The following is a 22,282-nucleotide window of genomic DNA, read 5'->3' on the forward strand; positions in this document are numbered from 1 at the left end:
GTGCCAGATAGGATTTTGTGTGGACTTGTATCCTCCAGGAGAAAGTAGATTTCCTGGGTACGTGGTCCACGTGTCTCTCACACTGTGATTTGTGGGCCTGGCACGTAATAGATGCTGAAGAACATTCAGTCAGCTCTGATTGCTCTTACAGACTGTTCTTCCTTCACTGGAACCCCAAGGAGCCTTGCCTCTCAGAGGAATAGCGCAAACTGCTCTTTATTCTGTTGCGTGGCAGCTCTTGAGTTAAGACTGAACTGAGGCCGTCGACAATAGCTTTCTGTAGGCCACAATACAAAGAAAGAAAAGTCCAGGTCCCTGTCCTCAGGGAGCTCATGTACCCCTGAAGGGAGACATGGGGGGGTTGGGGGGGGACTTTAGGATTGCTGCAGCCTGAATGGTGGGCCATCTGAGGGGAGGCCCTGGCAGGTGTGAGGGGTTAGGAGCAAGACCTCTGGCGCACGGTGGGATTTAAAGAACAAGGAGGGGGAGATGTGATTGCAGACATGCAGAGACAGGAGAGAGGGGTAGGTTGGAGAGGGCTTCCTGGAGGGGGAGGCAGGCACCAAAAAAAATTCTTTATGTTTGACCCTGAGAGTGAGAGAGCCACTGGAATGCTTGAACAGAAGAGGGATGGGGTCAGAGCTAGGCTTTAGGAGAATCACTCTGGGAACTGAATGGAAGGGAGATGGACTGGGGAGAGTTGAGGCAAGAAGACCCTGGCTCCCCCCCCCCCCCACCATTGTCCCACCAAAGGCTATGGTGACAGTGTGAGCCTGTGAGATGAGAGCTGGCACTAGGGAGGGAGAGAAGGGGGTGTTGGAGAGATGTAGTCAAGGTGGGGAGCTGAGGAGGGCACCAGATTAGGAGACTGTGGTACCCTTGCCACTAACAGAGAGGAAAGAGAGTGAGTTGTTAGAGTGAATTGGAGGATTACTGATTGAAGCTATCTAGTGGGCAGTGAGTCCTTTAAGCCAGTGGTCAGGAAGGAACCGAGGCTCAGTGGAGAGGGAGAAATGGCCTGCTCTACCCGTGGATGCTCCTTTGCCAGCTGAAAGCCTGGTTTTCCTTCCCCATCAGCCTGCCAGCGGGGCCTTGTTCCCAAACCCCTTTCCTAGAGTGGGAGCACTGGGAGGTTCTTGCAGTCCAGGACCTTGAAGCTCCTTTGGGAGAGACAGACTTTGCTTCAAGGCCCAGCCCTGACCAGGGGCCTTCCACATAAGAATTCCAGACAAGTTGTGTGTAACCATAAGTCATCATGTACTTACTTGGGAGCTGTTTTTATAGTTATTAATAAATTGTGTTCTTTGGTCATCGATATCATGACCTTTTGCTAAAGGTCAAAGGCTAGAAAATCCATTTGGTTCTTGGGAAAGAATCTGTTAAGCATTTGCACTTTGCCAGCAGATTATTTTTATTTATTTTTTAAAATTTATTTTTATTTAAGGCAATGGGCTTAAGTGACTTGCCCAAGTCACACAGCTAGATGGTTATTAAGTGTCTGAGGCTGGATTTGAACTCAGGTTCTCTGACAGGAAGGTGTGAGAGACGCTAGTGGGAGAGCGGTTCATTGACTAGACTGTTCTGCATTATCTGGTCTCCAGAATGAGAACATTCAAGTATCGCTGGAAGCAGACTCTCCTCTCTAGGGCCTCCCACCCTGTCTCCCTCCCCAGACCTTGAGGAGGGGAGGATCTGGTCCCTGAGGCAGCTGCTGCCCTGACCTCAGTGAGAGCCAGGTCCCTTCTGTCTGCTGGTGGGGCCCTGACTTCTTTGGAGAGACTCTTGGGGTGAGTGGGGCTGTTCTGGGTGAGAGCTGCAGGAGGGCCGGTGAAGGGAGGCCTGCTATGAGCCTCCTAGTGTCTGACCTAGAAGGAACTTTCTGGACCCTCTAGCCCAGTACTCCCCAGGCCCAGTAAGGAAAGTGAATGACTTAGCCAACGTAATGCAGTATAAGGGAATTCCAGTCTGCTTTTCCCCAGTCCCCTGGCTTTTCACTGCTGGTAGTCAAACCTTCTGCCTGGCCTGCTGCCCACACATGCTCCCATTTGTGTCCCCTTAGTGTTCCTTTGAAAAGCCAGATTTGATGACTTTTGGTCAACCTGCCATAGGGACAGTTAGAGGTGAGGGGATTATAGCCCCAGAGCCTAGGGCAGGAAGACCAGAGTTCATTTTCAGACTGGGACACTTCCTGGTTTTGGGGGGCCCTACCCTCAAGTTTCCTCCACTGTTAAATGGGGCAAATAACAGCACTTCCCTTGTAGGCTTGTTGGGAGGATCGGTGGGATGATGTTCACAAAGCGCTTAACTTGGGGGCCTGGTCACATGGTCAGTGTGAGATAAATTCCCTTCCACAGGAAGGGAGGGCCCTTGGTAGCAACTGCCTTCCAGGAGGCTGGTGATAACCTGGATCTCTCTTTGACTGAATTCTTACCTGGTCTTTCAGTTCATCATTAGCCGGAGAGGGGAGGAATAATTTTGGCCATAAGGTGTCTGAATGAGTAAAGTTTGGAATGGGTTCATAGCTTCTCCTGTTTGGTTGTATGTAGCTCATGGCCAGCTCTGCATTGCCCCCTGTCCTTGCCTTGTGGAGCAGGCCCTCCCACACTGTGGGTCTGCCATTGGTGGCCTGGCCTGATTTGGGGGAGGGAAGCATAGTGCCGGAAGCCTGGCACCAAAGATGATACCTTTGGCTGGATGTTTGTGTGACCAAGTCCAGCCCTGACCATCAGCTCCCTGTGGGCAGCATTCTAGCAAGTCGAGCCCACCCAAAGTCCATCCTTTCCAATATGACCTTTAGGAATTTCCAGACTTGGTTTTTTGATTATCTTTCCAATTGGCTAGTCTCCCCTGGACTTATGGGTTTTTCTCACAGGGCTGTGGGTATTAACCCCCTCTTCCTTTGTGTCTTCATTTTTCAGAGGAATGTTTGCAGGGGGACTGCGGGAAATGGAACAAGAAGAAGTCCTGATCCATGGGGTTTCTTATAATGCTATGTGCCAGATTCTGAATTTCATTTACACTTCCGAACTGGAACTCAGTCTGCACAATGTCCAGGAGACCTTGGTGGCTGCCTGTCAACTTCAGGTGAGACCCCCGGGGTTGGAGCAGAGATGAGCCCTGAGTCAAGGTAGGGCAGGGCTAATGGCACTGCAGGTGGCAGAGATGCCTGGCTTTGCAAATGAGAGGAATATAATTGAAGATGCCGAAGAAAGGAGGCCTTCCTAATTCATCAGTGGATTTGACTGGGAGGTTTTCTCTTGGTATTGGCATTGATTCCTAGGCTCTCCTTTCCCAGCCCACTTTGCGCCCCCCCCCCTTTCACTCTGAGCTCTTTCTTTGGTGTTTTCAGTCTTTATCCACTGATTTCTCCCTTTGCCATTATCTTCCAGGAAAAAATAACCCCCTCACTTGATGCTGCCACTGCCACCACCTCCTACCCTAGTTCTGCTCCTCCTTCTTGGTCAGAGGCTGCTCTCCCTGTCGTTCCATGACCTGCCTCCGCCAGTGTCTGCTCCATCCTCCTCACTGGTCATTCTGATCTCCCTGGTGGCGACTCACACTCTTGTCAGGCATCCTCTTGTCTCTGTCTCTGCCTCTTTCTCTGTCTCTGATGGGGCTGGCAAACTGTTGCTTTGGAGGTCTGCCCCCCCCCCAATAAACCTGTCCAAAGGCCTTGCCTGAGGTGACTTCTTCAGTCTAGATTTCTGAAAAGGAAGGCCACTTAAAATGAAGAAGAGAAAACAGAAGAAACTGTCCACTCGATGCTGCCAGCTCCATGTGCTTCTTCTGGGATTGTGTGTAGTTAAGGGACGAGACAGAGCTGGGGGGCAGGAGCAGGCTAGGGGAGCCTGGGGGGGTCTGGCTGCTATGAGGCTCCTGGGGCCTCTGACACAGGCCTGCAGCTCTGACTCGCTTTATCCTTTGAAGTTGTGCCTGGGACATTCTAAAGAGGAGAGAGGCTGGAGTCCTGGAAGGTCATAGCTTCTCTGGGAGTGGTTCTTATTTCTATTCCCTAGATGAGGACATGAAGGCTGAGGGAAGTGAGATGACTTGGCCAGGGCCTTGTGGTCTTGGGCCTGTGTCTGTGCATTGAGGCTGTGTGTTGGGGGGAGGACAGGCCTTGGAAGGCCAGGGGAGCCTGGTGGGGCAGCTTCTCTGCTGGTCTCTCACAGTCTGTCACTTGCTGATACGCATTGAACAAGAGACCATGGTTGGAGGGGAAATGCCCAGGGACATCCCAGGTGGTTGTGGAGTAGGGGCTGGCCCACCTTGGGACCCTAGGAGCCCTCTAGGCCCGCAGGCTCAGACTCATGGAGAAATGATCCATTAGCACCACCAAGATTGTCTCTGTTGCTTTGTGTCCTGATTCCAATTGAAATTCTGCTGCTTCCTGCCTCTTCCCTGCCCTGAGCTGGACACCAGTGATCTACAGCAACTCGTGCTTCCCCCTGCAGACGCATCTGGAGTGGCAGGGAGACAGATTTCAGCCCTGTCAAAGGCAGACCCTCCTAATGTGTGTTCAGTGCTCAAGTCCTGACTGTAGGCCAAGCACTGGGGGCTCTGCCCTCTCAGCCCTGGCAGCCCTCAGACTCCCAGCGAGGTCACTGGACGTCCCCAGAGGGAGCCTTGCCTGGGGAATTCTGGCCCTGACACTTTGCCCACGGAATTCTTAGGACCTGGGGCTTGGGGTGAGCCGGTATGGCCTCGAGGGTCCTTTGATTTCAGATCGATCTTCATTCTTGGTCCACAAATGTTGCTTAGTTGTTTGCAGTCATGTCCAACTCTTCATGACCTCATTTGGGTTTTTTTTGGCAGAGATACTGGAGTGGCTCTGCCATTTCTTTCTCCAGCTCAATTTACAGATGAGGAAACTGAGGCCAACAGGGTAAAGTGACTTGCCCAGGGTCACCTAGGCACTGAGTGTCTGAGGCTGGATTTGAATTCAAGATGATGGATCTTTCTGTCTCTAGACCCTTGCTCTGTGGCCTCTAGCTACCCCTATGGCTACTGCTTGAGGCTTTGTGATGCTGGTTAAGGGAAGCCCTTTGGGAGTGTGATGAGCTCTCCACATCTCTGATTTTCCCTCCATTACTGTTCCAGATGGAAAGGGGTCAGGGGTGGGGGGAGGTGTAGAGCACGAGCTCAGACAGCGAGCCAGGTCTTTGGAGCCATGGGGTAGAAGAGGGGGGAGAGGGGGCAGAGTTGTGACTCGTTGAGGTCTGAATCTGAACCTCAGCTTTGTCAGGATGACCTTAGACAAGTCACTTCAGTGGTAGGACCTCAGTTTTTCCTGTTGTAAAATGAATGGATTGATCTAGATTGCTGGTTCCCAAATCATTGATTCTTGCCAGGGACAGCGTTAGGTGGAGGAGGCTTCTCAGATCAGTGCAGGTCCCCACAGCCCCCCAACAGAGCTGCTTCTCCCCGGGCTCTGGAGCTACCCTCGTTGAGCCCTGCACTCATTCTCCCCCCACCCCGCTCTCTTTCTCTCTCTGTCTCTCTCTCTCTCTTTGTCTCTCTCTCAGATCCCAGAAATCATCCATTTCTGCTGCGATTTCCTCATGTCCTGGGTGGATGAGGAGAACATCCTGGACGTGTACAGGCTGGCCGACCTCTTTGAGCTGAGCCGGCTGACGGACCAGCTGGACTCCTACATCCTCAGAAACTTTGTGGCCTTCTGTCGGACTGACAAGTACCGCCAGCTGCCCCTGGAGAAGGTCTACGCCCTGCTCAGCAGCGACCGCCTGGAGGTGAGCTGTGAGAACGAGGTCTATGAGGGGGCGCTCCTCTACCACTACAGCCAGGAGCAGATTGAGACTGACCAGGTGTCTCTGACGGAGCCGCCCAAGCTTCTGGAGACTGTACGCTTCCCCCTCATGGAGCTGCAGCTCCTGCAGAAGCTCCATGACAAGCTCAGCCCGTGCCCACTGCGAGACACGGTGGGCAGTGCCCTGCATTATCACCACCATGAGAGCCTCCAGCCCAGTCTGCAGAACTCCCACACGGCCCTGCGGTCCGAGTTCCGCTGCGTGGTGGGCTTTGGGGGCATGCATTCAACCCCGTCCACGGTCCTTAGCGACCAGGCCAAATACCTGCACCCTACGCTGGGAGAGTGGCGACACTTTACCGCTGCCTTGGCGCCCCGCATGTCCAATCAGGGCGTGGCTGTCCTGCATAACTTTGTCTACTTGATTGGTGGGGATAACAATGTCCGAGGATTCCGGGCCGAGTCCAGATGTTGGAGGTAGGTTGACCTCAGAAGCCCCTGCTCTTTACCCCTTTGCTTGTTCAGGCATTGGTGTTGGGGTGCACGCAGCCACTATTGTCATCTAAACTCAGTCTTGGGGAGCTTATTCAGGAAAGAAGCCCCTTCATCTGAGTCTGTGAATCGGCTGGTACCCCCCCCCCCCAGTTCTCATTTGTGTTGTCTTCAGGGTCAGAAGAGCTTCGATTTGGGGGGGACCTTGGAGTCACAGCAGCTGGGGCCCAGAGAAGTTTGGACATGGGAACCCAGGGCTTTTGGCCCTGGAGTAGACCACTGGGGCCCAGCAGCTTCCTCCCCTTTTCTAAAGGAGGAGCTTTGTGACCTTCTGGGCCATCTCAGCCCCAACCAGTTCAGCTGTTCCTTCTTGGCTCCAAACTCCCAGCTTCTTGCCTGGGATGACTGCAGACTTTGCTTTGGACAGACTCATGCTGACCAGGAGATGGAGGTGGACCAGCTGGGTCAGAGTGAGGAGGATGGCGAAGCCGGGAGCTCCCTTAGCATATCTGCCATCTTCTTTTCACCTTCAGGCAGCCCGGGCTGTGTCATCCCCATTTTACAGCTGGGAAGCCAGGCAAACAAGTGAAAGCCAGGCTTGCCCAGGTCCCAAGGGTTTGAGGACACATCCCAACTCCTGTTTTCCCACCTCTAGGTCCCTTGGCTGCCCCCCGCCCCGGGTGACCGACTCTATGGTTCCCTGGGGTTTAGCTTTCTGCTGCTCCAGTGAGCCCCCCCCCCCCCAAGGGCTGCTGGTCATCGCTCATTCCCACAGAGCTCCTCGAGTGCCTCTCTTTGTCCCCTGGTCCTTAGCCTGGGGCTTAACAAATGCTAGTGTTTCCCAACAGGGTCTAAACCTCATGTCATCTGTACTTGGGTGGGGAACGCCCTCAACTTGTAAAGGGGAATAAGTCCATGAAGTCGATGCTCTGCTATCTGCATTTACAGAGGAGACATGAGGCTCCGGGAGATTGGGTGTGAGCTGCAGAGGAAATGAGCAGGGTGTTTGAGACAGACCTCAGGTCAGGGGCCGCTTGGTCCAGAGCTGTTAGCACACAGAGGGGAAGTGGGACCCCCTTGCAATTCCCCTAGGCCCAGAGGCAGGAAAGCTGACAGAGGGAGAAGGGACTCCAGAGGGGGAAGGTTTGAGAGCAGCTCTTTGGGGAGGGGGGCGTCTAGTGATGCTCAACCTGGAGAACAGGACTCAGGGAAAGGGGAGGACAAATGGAACAGTGGCTGGAAGGGACAGGAAAATCTTCCCTACTATCAGGATTGTCATGAAGGCCCAGTGGCCGCTGCTTGGGTCGTCCCCTCTGGGATGCAGGGGTTCTCCTCAGTCATTGCTGACCTTCCAGCCTCTGGTACCCTCCTCAGCCTTCTGGGGTCATCACTCTCCTAAAGGTCAGCAGGCTGGTCCTCTCCATATTCTCCTGGTGTTCTTCCTGCTTAGGGCCCTGTTTCTTCTTGGTCTCCTTTTGTTCATCCAGATCGCACTGGGGTCCCCCCCTTCAGCTTCTTCTCTTTTTCTCCAAATGCTCTTAACGAGTTTATCTGGTGACCCCAGATCTTTCTGGTCTTGCCCAGAGCATTGACACTGCATCACCAGCCACCTGTCAGACATTTGCACCTGAGTGTCCTGGAGACACTTTGGCCTCCAGGTGTCCTCTGTACTTCCCTTTTATTGTTGGTGGCCCCTGGCCTTCCTCTTTGGTTGCCTCAGTCGACCCCCAGCACAGTCTGGGCTGCCCTGCCTTCCCCCACCACTGACCAGGGTGTTTTCTTTGAGCATCTTGGGGGTTGCATTGTATCTACTGAGACACTTCTGGGGTAGCTTTGTAAGCTCTGTGGGCCAACTGCCTCACCCACTGTCCTGCCCTCTCCTGCCTTTGTGTCAGGCCTAGGCCTGGCCTGAACTCCCCTTCTACAGGAAACCTTTCCTGACCCCTCCCATCCCCCTGGAGTGGATCCATCTTTGCTGGGTCCCCTTTAGAGGGTCAGCTCTTGCCCTTCCATCCCCAGGCTTAGACAGGGATGGTGCTGAAGAAAGGCCTCTTGGCTAGTTGGGGGCCTGGACCTACTGTGAGCATCACAGGTTGAACTGTGCACAGCCACTGAGCCCAGGCAAGGTCAGGGCACAGAGCAACATGTGTCCCCCCAAGGAAATGGAAAGCAAACACCAGGGATCTTGGGGAGAGGGTGGATTGAGGGGGTCATCTGGCAGCCTTTCCCCTTCTCCCTGGGATAATGGTGGAGGTGGGGAGGGGGCTGGATGACTCTGCTGGTCCAGAGGGGGTCCAGCCCTGTCTCCATGTCTGCTTTTCCAAGGTATGATCCGAGGCACAACAGGTGGTTTCAGATTCAGTCCCTGCGGCAAGAACATGCTGACCTCTGTGTGTGTGTCCTTGACAAGTATATCTATGCCGTTGCTGGACGGGACTACCACGCAGACCTGAAGGAGGTGGAGCGTTATGACCCAGACACCAACACATGGGACTATGTGGCGCCCCTGAAGAGAGAGGTGAGGAGTCCATTGGCAGAGGGGCAGCCCCCTGAGGTGCTGGGGCATGGATCAAGGAGGTGGACGGAGGCCAGAGCTGTTGATGTGGTGGGGAGCCACCCAACCCTGGCAGCCCACTGGGATTTCTGGGGCCTTCATCTTCCTCTTGCTTCCCCAGGATGCTCCCTGAGCCTGGAAACCTCTGTTTGGGGGAGGGGGGCAAAACACTTCCCAGGAAGGTCCAAGGTGTTATGGACTACAGATGAGAAAACTGAGGCAAACAGAGTTAAGTGACTTGTCCAGGGTCACACAGCTAGTAAGTGTTGGATTTGACTCAGTATTGGGCTGTAAAGAGGGCTCATGGGGCCAAGATTTTAAACCTCTGTTTTTCCTAAAATATCTTGAAACCATTCTTGAGATTGGATTTGACTCAGGATTGGCTCATTGATCTCACTTTCCAGTCACATGATTATAGGAGGAGTAAGGCTAGATGACTGTAGCCTAGTGGATGGAATGCCAGACCTGGGGACAGGAAGATCTGAGTTCCAATCCGGCCTCTGATGCTTTAACAGCAAAGCATTGATGAAGCCCCCTTGGGAGCACTTTGTAAACGTGATCTCATTGGTACTCAATTCTGCCCTGGGGAGGAGAGGTGGGGAGTCTCTCTCCACTTTCCTTTTTGGAAAACTGAGGCAGACTGAAGTGACTGGACTAGCCCAGGGTCACACAGCTAGAAAGGGCCTGAGGCTGGATTTGAACTTTGTTCTTTGACTCCAGACTTGAGACCATTGAACCACTGAACTCTGAGGAGCTCGAGAGGGTCTCTTATGTTTAGCTGAAACCCTTGAAGGCCAGCTCGGGTCAGAGGGGCTTTGCTGGTGAATGGTCCTTAGGGCATGTCCCTATTGAATATCCTCATCCTTTTCTTGTCCAGTCACATTCAGCTCCTCATCACCCCATTTTGGGTTTTCTTGTCAGAGGTGCTGGAGCAGCTCATTTTACAGAAGAGGTAACTGAGGCAAACAGTTAAGTGACATGTCCAGGGTTATACAGCTAGTAAGTGTTGGATTTGAAATCAGGCCCACAAGGCTTTCTGACTCCAGGTCTGGGGGCCTCTGGCTGCTACCTCCTTTGGCTAAACAGGTCCCCCATTTTGAACAGTTGAATCCTTCGGAGGCTCCCTGCGCTGGGCCTGGGGAGGATCGGAAAGGATGGGCGGGAGGCTCTGTGGTCACACTGGATGCTCTTTGCTCCTTGCTCTGCCCTCTTGGCCTCTCCGCTCCCTCCCTTCTCTTCCTGCTGTCCCGTCATTACCCTCAGACCAGTTGGGGCCTCCTTTGCTCTGAACTCTAAGCCCAATGATGAGTCCCAGATCTTGATAGCTAGCCTTTTTTGGCCTCTAAACAGCCCCATTTCTTTGTATGGTGCCACCAGCCCCCCAGCTCTGGCCCATCAGATTCTTCCTCATCTCTGCCTGGCCAAACTCCAGGGATTCTTGCTGCCCTCAGCTTAAACAACAAACTTCCCACTATGGCATTTCTACCCTCAAACCATCTGGCCTTTCCGGACTTGTTCCATGCCACTTCCCTTTTCTCACTGGGATTGACCCGAACTGGGCTTGCTGTGGATCATGTGACACCTTTGCTCAAAATGGGCCTGTTTCTTTAGATTCTCTACCTTGCCCCGAGATGAGAGCTCTTCAAAGGAATGTATATCTATGGGTAAAGCTAAAGAATTAGATATGTTTACTGCACAAAAAATTGTTATTTTCAATTCCAAATGTTCTCCACCCTTTTCCATACCTATTGAGAAGGCAAACAGTACCACACACACGATACAGTATGACCTCATGCAAAACGTATTTCCACTTTAGTGGTGTGTGTGTGGGGGGGGGGCAAGGAAATTAAAGTGTTAAAATCAAAAGTGCTTCAGTTTGCACTGGGTCCTCAGTTGTGTCTCTGATATCGACAGCATTGTTCTTGAGAATTGTCTTGGGTTGTTTGTATTGGTCAGAGAAGCCAGATCTTTCACAGTAGAGCATCACCCAGTGTGGCTGTTACTGTGTACAAGGTTCTCCTGGTTCTGCTCACTTCGCTTTGCATCAGTTCATGGAAGTTGTCCCAGGATTTTCTGAAACCATCCTCTATCATTTCCTATATCACAATAGCTTTCCATCCTATTCCTATAACCATGACTTGTTCTGCCACTCCCCAGCTGTTGGGCATTCCCTCTATTTCCAGTTCTTTGCCCACAAAAAAAAGAACTACTAGAAATATTTTTGTATCCCAAAGAGATTAAAGAAAAAAATGGAGGGACAAATTATACCTATTTTTGTTCAAGTTGGATCACCGAGGCTAGTTTGGAGATAAACTCTCTACCTGTCTTGTCTGTTTCTACTCTTTCCTCTCTCCATCCCTTTTCCCTTCCCCTCCTATTTCCCCTCCCACATCTTCCCTCCCTGTTCTCTCTCCCCTTCTTTTTCCTTTTCCTCTTTTCTCCCTCCCTTCTCCTTTCTCTCTCCTCCCTCTCATCTCCTCTCCCTTCCCCTTCCCCCTCTTCTCCCCTCCTCTTCTTTCCTTTATAGAAGCCCCAAATCCAGTGGGAAGGCTTTCATTTCACTTGGTCTTTTAGTCAGTGGCTGGGGCTGGACACTAGCCTTGGCCTGCCTTCCCCCTTCTGACCTTTCCAGGGCAGCCCAGCTTCTTGGCAGCATCTCCAGCTCCATAGGCAGAGATGCTGGATGCTGTCGATCCAAGAAGGTTTGAGCACGTGCTGGGTGGAGTTGGGAAGACCTACACAGTGGAAGGAACAAGGTGAAGTAGCCTGTGCCTAGGCATGGGCAAATAACAAGTGCAGTAGGAGTCGGGGGAAACTCCCTGCCCTGCCCAGCCCAGGCTCCCGTGTCCTCATCTTTTCCAAGAAGATCTTAGAGTATGTGGTCTCTCAGCTCTCTTCTAGCTCTGAGATACTTTTGATCCTAAGGAATCGGGGTGTCTGGGACTTGGACTAGTTTGGAGCATCATGGAAGAGAAAGGGAATCTTGAACAGGGCCTTGAAATGATCAGTTCTTCCCAGCAGTCTTGTGGTGTCCATAGAAAAGAGATGATCGGGGCAGCTAGGTGGCGTAGTGGATAAAGCACCGGCCCTGGATTCAGGAGTACCTGGATTCAAATCCGGTCTCAGACACTTCATAAATGCCTAGCTGTGTGGCCTTGGGCAAGCCACTTAACCCCATTTGCCTTGCTTAAAAACTAAAAAAAGAGAGAGATGATCCCCTTTGACAGGTGAGAGGGTGGGTGAGTGACTGAGGGTCCAACAGCCAGCAAGTAACAAGACTGGCGTTGGCCCTGGACATGCTGACTCTCAAACCAGGGCTCTGGGCATGGCCCTGGAGCCTTGGGGTTTCCCCAAAGGGCAGAGCTTGGTCTGATCAGGAACAATTCTGGAGAGGCAGGTTTAGGCTCCATCCTCTCTGGTTCAATGTCCTGGGCCTTCATTCAGCAAACAGACATGGGTGTTCATTGTGGGTAGAGTGAGGAAAGGGGGGAGCTTCTGTTCTAAAGAGGGTCAGCTGCAAAGGGGGTGCAGGAGGGGCCAGTGTGTACTGCTCTAGAGTGGAAGTCAGGGCAATGGGGAGAGAAGAGGGAGGAGCCTGCCTGGGGCAGATGTGGGACCCAGTGGACAGGCCACCAAGGTCTCTTGGGGGGGGGGGCCTGGGGAGTAGCTGACCCTTCCTGGAGGTTTGCTGAATGGAATCGGTGCATTTGTGGGTGTGGCCTTCAAGACCCAGGCCCAGTAACCCCTTCAGAGCCATTCATCAGTAGGCATTGGTGAGCTGGTGGGATAAGAGACACAGGTGAAACAGGTCTTTCCAGCATCACAGCGAGGGGGGCACCCAGCAGCTATAGGGGGATGGAGAGACAAGAGGTGGATGGATCTAGAGATAGACATGTGAATTTAGAATAAATACAGAGCAAGGGCAGGAAAAGTGTGTCAGGAAAGCTTTCATGTGAATGGTCCTTGTGCTGAGTCTGGAAAGAAACAAGAAACTAGGCAATAATATTCTATAGTAATATTGAATAAGAGATGGAGGGGGGAGGGGAGAGCAACTGGGCAAAGGCACTGAGGTGGGAAATAGCAGCAGCTGGTTGGATGGGGAGCACCATAGATGGTAGTGCTGGAAAGGTAGGCAGAGCCTAGGTTGTGGAGGGTCCATCTGATTCTAGAGGCCATAGGGAGCCACTGGCGTTTATGGCGCAGGGAGTGACCCAGCCAGACATGTGCTTCCTTCCCTCTACCAGCCCATTGGCTGTTCTATAACCTTTCATCTCTCCCATGCCCGTGTCCTTAACTGCACCAAACCAGAAGTGATCTCTTCCTCCCTCTCCTTTGATCATGGTACTCCCTGACCCACCTAGCCCTTCTTGTAAGACTGGGGGCTCCTCCAGAGCCAGGCAGGACAGGGCAGCTTCCTCTGACTGTTTCCCTGACATTGAGCACATGGCAGAGCAAATGTGTCTAGCCTCGAGAAGAAAATGCTGGCATGTGGCGAGATCACCCTGCAGAAGGTGGGGCCATCCTGGAAAGGCCTGGTGAGTCGCCTTCGTGCCTTGGTTCTCACAGCAGTGCACGCCATACGGAGCCCTCACAGTTACACTATCCTCTCCATCCACCATCCTCCCCCAGGGGGAGGAAGTGTAAGGGCACCCAAAGGAAGGAGGCGTCCATTATTGCCCGAGGTCTCCTGACACCTCTCCCAGGGGTTAGCAAAATGACTTGAATGCAGGTTCTAGCACAAGTAGCCCAGGGCTCATTCATTCCTCAATAAATGTTCATCCAGCCCCTGTCAGGGGTCAGTGGAGATTGAGTCAGTCAGCCCTGGCTGTATGTGGGCAGGCCCAGGCCCTGGGGGGTAGTCTCCTCTACCTTTCTGAAGGACAACAAGCTGAGACGAGGGGCAGGGCCCAGCTGGGAATCAAAGGGGCTGAGGATGTCCCTGCTTGTGGCTGTCTGACTCAGTGCCTGCCTTGTCTCTGTGTAGGTGTATGCCCACGCGGGGGCTGCCCTGGATGGGAAGATGTACATCACCTGTGGTCGGCGAGGCGAGGACTACCTCAAGGAGCTGCACCGCTATGACCCAGACACCAACTGCTGGGAGTCATTGGCTGACGGCCCCATCCGGCGTGCCTGGCATGGCATGGCCACCCTTCTGGGAAAACTGTATGTGATTGGTGGCAGCAACAATGACTCAGGCTACCGGAGAGACGTCCACCAGGTAAGAGGGCAGAAGAGACATGACGGGGGCCCTTGCTGAGCTAGTGGACGTGGGAGCCAAGGCAGGAACAAACCTAGGCTTCCCTACTCTAAATCTTGTGCTGCTTACGTTGTTTCCAGTTTGGTTATAGACATTTATTAGGCACTCGCCATGCTGGACACTTGGGAAGAGACAGAATTTAGCATCATTTGGGCCTTGCCCCCTTGGGCTTGCAAGTCTACGTTATGGGCTTACAAGCTGTTGCTCTTCCTCCTTCCAATTAATGAGGAACCAGTTCATGGAACCAGATGGGAATGAACCCCCCAGTCCTATGCAGGCTGCCTCCAAATTGGAGGTGCCCTGGTTTCTGTTCTCATTGAAGTTGGGGATCCATGGGGAAGTCTTCAGTCATGAGGTCTGAGGTGTAGTGATGGAATCTGAGAGATGAGCTAGGGGGTCCTGGTTAGAGGAGCTGAGACTAGGATGGGTAATAAGATGGAGAGGAGGAACAACCTGGGCAAAGAGTGTGATGGTCCATGGGCAGTGCCCCTCTCCTAGGTGGGGAGCTCCTGAAGACCCTGGTTGCTAAAGGCCAGTCTGTCACCCACTTCAGCACCACATGCTGATGGGGGGTTTTCAGTAGACCTGAACTGAAAGAAGAGGCATGACATGACCAGCCCCATGTGGGGTTCTCAGTGGGATCCCCTGTCTGACCTTTCTGCCTGTACCTACATGACCAGTCTTCATTCACTCATTCATCTCCATCTTTGCAGGTCGTGTACTACAGCCCAAGCACCAGGCAATGGACGGCAGTCTGCCCACTCCCCGCTGGGCACGGTGAGCCAGGCATTGCAGTCCTGGACAATAAGATCTATGTTTTGGGGGGCCGCTCCCACAACCGAGGCAGTCGAATGAGCTATGTCCATATCTACGATGTGGAGAAAGACTGCTGGGAGGAAGGGCCTCACTTGGAGAATGCCATCTCTGGCTTGGCAGCTTGTGTGCTCACACTGCCCAGATCTCTGCTCACAGACCCTGCCCGGCGAACCCCCAGCTGGCACCCTGACCGGGGGCAGCGGGACCCTGACTTGGGCTCTGAGGTGATGAGTGTATCTGACTGGGAAGACTTTGAGAACTCCAGTGAAGACTGAACCTCGGGACAAATCTCCTCTTGGTTTTTAGAGGGAATTATGGCAGGGTCTTTGAAGGTGGCAAAGAAGACTTAGCAGTTGAGGACCGGGCTTTTCGCCTCTGGGCTGCACCTCTGAAGAGGCAGGAATTCTTTTGGCATTGACCACACGTGACTCAAAACTAGCTCAGGCCCGGGAGCTATTTGGGGAAAGAGTCCTGTTCTAGGTGGCAAGATGTGCAAATGAAGGATTTTTTTAAAAAGAGATTTTAAACATTTGAGAGTGACTTTATCACTCCCTTCCCTGCCTACGGTTGGCTGTGTCATGGACAGACTGGTGGCCTTGGGCCCAGTCAAGTCGGACAGGTTCCTTCTCCTCCAGAGCTGCCCGCCACAGCGGAGGCTTCTTGAGTGATGGAGGCATGAGCAGCAAGGCCGGGGAGACCTTTGCCTTCTGGGGGCAAGCCCTGTGCCCTGGAGGGGTAGAGGCCAGTGTGCCCTGAACCCTGAACCAGTCTCAGGAGGCAGGAAGCCTTTGAACCAGTTCTGAAGGGGGAAAGGGCATGCATTGTTGGGGGGGGGGGGGCTTTTCCAAAACCATACGTTCATAAGTGAAATAATAAAATCATAGAGGTCTTTATTGCATTCCTAGGACCAAGCCTCAGTCTTTCTTTTTCTGTGTCTGAGATGGATTGTACCCCTGATTTCCAAGAATCAGGCCCACCATGGCAGGCTCAATGAAATCCTTGCCTTCATTGGGAACCCACTCACCCACACTTGCTAGATTGCACATCTTCACCTTATAAGCTGAGGTTTTCTGAAGTTGAAGCACTTGGAGGCTCCCCTAATCAGCAGCATACAAATTGAATTACTGTTAATGCCCCTTTGTGGGCCAAGGACTGGGTCACTCCCCGCTTCTACACCTTAGCTTCCTTAGCATGACTTCAGACTCGGGTTCCAAAGCCCTCAGGCCTTGGGTGCTTGACCCCCTGATCTCCTGCTGGGTGATTTAGAGGGGAGTGAGTGGTGCTCCTCCTTTGATGTGGAAGGAGAGTCTCTTGAGGGAAGTGTCCACATGGAAAGGGATGGCCATCCAAAATTGACCCCTCTTAAAATCGGTTATCTGAAATAAAAAGAAACCAAGGTACAAAGGTAGCAAGCATTTATGATTGAATTTGTAAAGCTAGTCAGGTCATCTGACTCCTCAGAGGTCAGAGACAATGATTTAGAGTTGATTTTTAGAAGAGAGGAATAAAAAAAAAATGCCCAACACTTAACCATAACTCAGTTGGACAAGGCAGGGCTTCTGACTAGTGTGCTTCTCCCAGGCTTTCTTAACCCAAGGGCAATATCGGTTATCTTGCTGGGGTTGCCCCTAGATTGTCCTGCAGATGATGCCTTTTTTTAACCAGAGGGCTTCTGGGGAAACTGGAACCTTGTGGTCTGCAGGGAGCATTCACCTCACCAGCTTGCAGTCACCTCACCAGCTTCCAGCCACTAACCTGCTCAAGACAAAGGGGGCCCACCCAAGAAGACTGGAAGAGGAACTTAGCCTCTCTCTAGCTGCTGGAAAGGGAAGAGTCTTAATACTATGGTGGTTTTATTTCTACAGAGATGTATGTCTAAAGTAGCTGCTATTGCAATAGACCTGGTCATCTACTCAGTAAATCTGTAGCCTGGATTTCAGAGAATCTCTCTTGGTTTGGCTTTGCTGTTTAGATCGGCTTTTTCTAAAGAAGGGAGCACAGGGGTGGCTAGGTGGTGCAGTGGATAAAGCACCGTCCCTGGAGTCAGGAGGACCTGGGTTCAAATGTGACCTCAGACACTTAATAATGATCTGGCTGTGTGGCCTTGGACAAGCCACTTAACCCCACTGCCTTGTAAAAACCTTAAAAAAAAAAAAGGGGGGGAGTTCAATCCTACAATCAAACTAAAAAGAAACCCAATTAATGCTGATTTGAAGGATGTTTCTTTTTTACTCCTGATTGATTAGGGCTCACTCCCTCTCCCTGGCCTGAGTAGGAAACAGCTCTCTCGCTAGAATTTTTTTTTAAATGTTTTACTAAAAATCAAGGCCCCCTCTCCCTACTGCATTAGCCCTGTTTTGAGGCTTCCTCTTCCCAACCTCCCTTGGACAGAGGGACAATGGCCCATTCTGCTATGGAGGAGGAAGAGAGGAAGCAGATGTGCCCAGGTGGCCCAAGGGGTGCTGCTCTTATTCTGTCCAGAACCTTCTCCTACAAATTCGGATGTGTTCGTCAATCTGTGGAGGGGGTGGGGTGCATTTATTCTTCATGGGGAAATGACCTTTTTTTGGTGGGGAAAGGGGGTCAACCAATAAATGCAACAGTTTATGCTCTGAGTAGGTCCTTGTTCTAAGCATGGAGACATGGATATGGCGGTGATGTTGAATCCTTCCTAGTGTAGGAGGAAGACCTGGTGGTTAGGGATTGAGGTGATAGGTAAGACTCCATGGAGAAGGAGGTACTTGGCTTGGTGGCTTTGAGGTTGCACAGTGAGGAGAAGAGGTGATGAGAGCAAGACACCAGGTCCCAGATCTTAAGCTGGATGGGGCCTCAGGCAGGCAAGTCCAACTCCCTCATTTGAGGTGGTGAATAAGAATGTGATAGTAAAAAGTCCCCACTGAGTTTGGGATCCTCTGATCCTAAGGGGTGAATTTATAAGGTTTGCAAAGCACTTAATTCCGACGCCTCTGGAAGAGAGTGAGGCCAGTGACAGCCCGACCCTGCCTCCCCAAAATCCAGTGACTAAAAGACCTCACCAATGTTTACATATACTTTTTTGTGCCTGATCAGCTGGTGCCATGTACTGTCCCCCCACTCCAATGTAGAGATGTCATTTTGATCCTTTTGGAGAAAAGGACAACTGACCAAGTCACTCCATCTTGATGCCCATTTTTCAGATAGGGAAACTGAAGCTGAGAGGCTATGATCTGCCCTGGTGACGGCATCTCAGGCAAGATTTGAACTCACGTTTTCCTGATTCCAAGTCAGGGAGCAAATGTATCTAGATTATGGATGGGATAGGGGATGGGGAAAAGGAGACAGTGCATTTGTATGAAGGACAGGGTAGGACAGGGTTCTGGTTTGCACTGTTGCCTTGGACAAGGTTTCTTGACACCACCCCTTCCCCCTTTCTGAGTCTAATTAGACCCCAATCTCATAAATTCCCTCCCAGCCCTGAATCTAATCAGAAGCCCTATGCTGGGCATCTAGTGTTCATGCTTAATGATATTCCTGTCAGCCCATAATAACAAAGAACATTCTTAAAATTAGGGCAGCAGCAACTGCCTGCCCCCTTCTCCCAATTCCCTGTTTCCCCTAGCCGAGTATCAGGTTCTGCCCTATTTCCTGGGATGGTCACACTCTGGTTTCCTTCTGGTCCCGATGGGCCAAAGCCAGCTCTACTGGTGAGGGGATGGCCATCCAAAGTTGACCCCGTTAAAATCGGTTATCTGAAATAAAAAGAAACCAAAGTACAGGTAGCGAGCATTTATGATTGAAGCTGTTATTCCTTCCCCAGACCTTGTTGCTTCCACCCAAGTTGTGGTGGAAGAAACCATGAACTTGGACTTAATAGACATGGGTTCAGATATTGGCTCTATTGCTACCTTTGTGACTTTTGGGTGCATGTCTCCTCCGTCATCTGTCAAAAGAGGGCCTTGGACTAGAGGAGCAGTCCTTAATCTGGGGACAGAACTTGGGTGGGGGAAACTAGGGGACACCTAGATTTTCCTTCATTGCTAAAATGTAGCATTTCCTTCCATTAGGAAAGTGAGCAGTAAACGTGAGAAAGGGGTTGTGACACAAAAGAAGCGGACTTGCTTTGGGCAGTCCCACTTGCCTTTCCATTCTCCCCCCCCCCCCCCAATCCTTTCTTCTCCTCCAATTAGTGTTCAGCCATATTTCCACCTGACTCCTGGCTGAAGGATCCAGATTTTATCCTTCTAGGTATGGCCTTTCCAGGACACACACACTCCTGAAATTTCTGCCACTCTCTCATCTGGTTGGTTCTTAAGCCACCCTCACTGGTAGAGCTGGCTTTGGCCCATCTGGGGCCAGAAGGAAACCAGAGTGTGACCATCCCAGGAAATATCAACATCTCTGAAGGGTTGGATCCTTATTGGGAAGGGCTCCAGGAGGAATCCGAAAAGGAGCACCAACCACATCAACATTGAGTATCTTGGAAAGAAGAAAAGAAGGGGCGGCTAGGTGGTGCAGTGGATAAAGCACCACCTTGGAGTCAGGAGTACCTGGGTTCAAATCTGATCTCAGACACTTAATAATGACCTAGCTGTGTGGCCTTGGGCAAGCCACTGAACCCCATTTGCCTTGCAAAAAAAAAGAAGAAAAGAAGGCCTTGGGTTGACAAGTGGTGGAGAAACCCAGAACTTGCAACCTTTTGAACAACCCATAGTCCTGTGGAAAACACAATCCAAGGGGGTTGATACCTTGGGTTTTCCCTACCAGCTGAGGTCTTTGGGGTTCACTTCCCCAGAGATATTGTTATTCAGGAAATGGGCTCACTCACTGCAGTCAGAAACTCTCTGGGTGAGGCTGGCCTCTGGAGCTTGTAAGGGAGGCCATGGGGCTCGTGCTGCTTCCCAGACCCCCGAAGAGGAGTTAATTGTTGGGTGACCGTGCCGGGTCTCAAATCCAGCTGCTCCATGGAACCCAACACGGAAATGAAAGGTAAGGACAGCAGCACCATTTGGGAGACATCTATCCCTCCGAGAAAGGCCCGATGGAACAGGCCCAGCACGACCAAGACCTCTCGAGTTCTGGTGATGCCGGCATTTCCATTTTACAGATGAGGAAACTGAGGTGCGGGTAGTAGATGTCTTTTCCAGGGAAGAGGGAAGCGAAGGACCTCACCAACTGGAGAGCCGCTCGGGAGCCTCTGGTCCTCCTTTCCCACGGAGTCCCTTCAGCCTCCCGGGGAGAGCAGAGAGGAGGATGGCACTACAGGGGGGGGGGAGGGCAAGGAGAAGGGGAGGTGTGAGAAAATGAAGGGAGAGCCGATGGGGGGGCCCAGAGGGGCGCGTTTGCTTGGGACGTCCCCCATGGCCCCCGCGCTGAGGATGCCGTGGGCGCTTACTAAGTGCTGTTCTGGGGGGCCGGGGCCCGGGCCGGGGCCTCTGGGGGAGCGGCGCCGCGAGGGTGGGGCTTGGGCGGCGCTAGGCGGAGGCGGCCCGAGGCTGGCCCGGGATCAGGGGAGCCGACTGTGGAAATTTCCTTGCCGGGCCGGCCCCCTCCCCGCTCCCCTCCCCGCCGGGCCTCGCCTCTCGCCGCTCGGCCCCGGGCGCCCCCTCGCACTCGGCTTTCCCGGCCGCGTCCCCCTGCAGCCGCTCCGCGCCCCCGCGCCCCCGGGCCGGCATGGGGGGCCCCGGGCGGCCCCCGCGGCCCCCGCGGCCCCCCGCGGCCCCCCGCTGCCGCTGCTGCTGCTGCTGCTGCTGCCGCCGCCCGCCCGCTCCGGGCCGCCCCAGGAGCTGAGCCGCCGGCGGGGGCGCAACGTCTGCCGGCTGCCCGGGTAGGACTCAGCCCCGATGCGCGCGCGGTGGCCCGGGCCGGGGGCCGGGGGCCGGGGGCCGGGGGCCGGGGGCCGGGGGCCGGGGGCCGGGGGCCGGGGGCCGGGGGAGGCCTCCCAGAGGGCTAGCGGAGGAGCTGGCTGGAGGCCCCGGCCCACAGCAGCGGGGCTCGAGGGGCGCCCAAGGGGGATGGAATCCGTTAGGCAGAGGCCAGGCTGGGGAGCGCGGTTTGGCCCGGGCTGCTGGGAGGGGGGCGGGGGGGGGCGGGGAGGGGAGGAGAGGCCCGGCGGGGGCGCGGGGCCCCGGAACGGGCCAGGGCCTGGCCAGGGCGGGAGGCTGGGATGGGCAGCAAGGGGGGGCTGGGTGGCGGGGAAAGCCAGGCCTAGTGAGGGGCTGGGGGAGGCGGGACGAGCGACGGAGGAGAGGCCAGGATGGGGAGGGGGGCAAGCGAGGAGCGGGGCTTGGCAGGTTGCCCGAGGAGGGGGTCCTGGGTCGGACCAAGGGCCCGGGAGTCTGAGGCTGACGTTCGAGGACAAAGATGGCCCGAGCCGGGGCCTGGGCAGGAGGGGGGACCGAAGTGATGGAGGGGGGGGCGGGAAGAGGAGGGACCCGTGGGCTCCCTTGGGCAGCCAGGCTGGGCCGCTGCCATGGCCCTAGCAGCCGCGGGGCCATCGACCCCTGCCCATTCCTTCTGCAGAGAGCTGCCCCAAGGCCCCCCAGGGCGCCTCTTTCTTAGCAGCGGCCTGTGGAAGTTGTGTGTCCACATATGTGAGCAGAGATGACCCTGCTTATGTGGGGTGTGTGCTCCGGGGGGAGCAAATTACAGAGTTTCCCTAGCCCCCCCCCTTCCTGGCTGCTCCCCTTTCTTGGTCCCTTCTCCACCTCTGCCTCAGCCCTTTCCCCTCCTTTGCCTCCCCAATCCCCCCCCCCAAGCCCTCTTCTCCTTCAGCCTCTCTCCCCTCCCTCACCTAGGCCCCTCCCCCATACAGGCCCCCCTGGAGTCCGGCGACAGAGTTCCCCCCCCCTCTGTTGGCCAGTCAGCAGCCAGCCCGTACAAACCGTGCCATCTGCTCCCCATATACCCCGCCCCTCTTGGGGCCCAGGACTGCAGGCTGGTGGGGAGGGGCCTGAAGCTTACTGCAGCTAGCCCCCACCCCCTATCCCACCCACAGAGCGCAGCCCACCCTTCAGGCAGCTGCCTTCAGCATCCCCTCTTGCAGGCTGCCCACCATGGGAGGAGTGCTGGGGCCAAAGCTGGGGGGAGGCTGGGTTCCTGAGGAGTTCTGAGGCAAAGACCCCCTCCTTCCAAATATCCTTTATTCCCAGTTCCCCTTCTTCCTCAGTCCCCCCTCCCCCAGTCTCTTTTCTGACTTAGGGAGATGCTCCCAAGTCCCTCGAGCCGCCCAGACGGCCTCTGGGGTCATTCCCTTCCTTACCAATGTAGATCCAGGGCTGTGGGAATAACTCTGGTGGGGTTTGGAGGGGTCCCCCCTGCAGAGCTAAGCAGTCTTTGTTGGGTCCCTTACTGCGTGACCTGTGGAAAAGGATTGTGCTCTCTCTGGGCCTCACGTGCCCAATCTGGCTCTGGACTGTAG

General features: G+C 53.9%; 2 protein-coding genes across 5 annotated transcripts in view; both read left to right on the forward strand.

Annotated features, from left to right (window-relative positions):
* Positions 1–15,734, forward strand: part of KLHL22 (kelch like family member 22) — a 28,494-nt gene extending 12,760 nt beyond the window's left edge. For all 4 annotated transcript variants that reach the window (XM_074206629.1, XM_074206628.1, XM_074206631.1 and 1 more), the window contains 5 exons: positions 2,919–3,084; positions 5,526–6,244; positions 8,585–8,777; positions 13,798–14,031; positions 14,784–15,734. In XM_074206629.1, the coding sequence (XP_074062730.1) occupies positions 2,919–3,084; positions 5,526–6,244; positions 8,585–8,777; positions 13,798–14,031; positions 14,784–15,161 (1,690 nt within the window). In that variant the 3' untranslated portion in view covers positions 15,162–15,734. The remainder of the gene's footprint in view (positions 1–2,918; positions 3,085–5,525; positions 6,245–8,584; positions 8,778–13,797; positions 14,032–14,783) is intronic.
* A 4,092-nt stretch (positions 15,735–19,826) lies between these two features.
* Positions 19,827–22,282, forward strand: part of SCARF2 (scavenger receptor class F member 2) — a 28,969-nt gene continuing 26,513 nt past the window's right edge. The window contains exons 1-2 of the mRNA XM_074202294.1: positions 19,827–19,943; positions 20,646–20,689. Coding sequence (XP_074058395.1) covers positions 19,827–19,943; positions 20,646–20,689 — 161 coding nt within the window. The remainder of the gene's footprint in view (positions 19,944–20,645; positions 20,690–22,282) is intronic.

The sequence above is a fragment of the Macrotis lagotis genome, chromosome X, assembly GCF_037893015.1.
Source record: "Macrotis lagotis isolate mMagLag1 chromosome X, bilby.v1.9.chrom.fasta, whole genome shotgun sequence".
NCBI classification, from domain to species: Eukaryota; Metazoa; Chordata; class Mammalia; order Peramelemorphia; family Peramelidae; genus Macrotis; species Macrotis lagotis.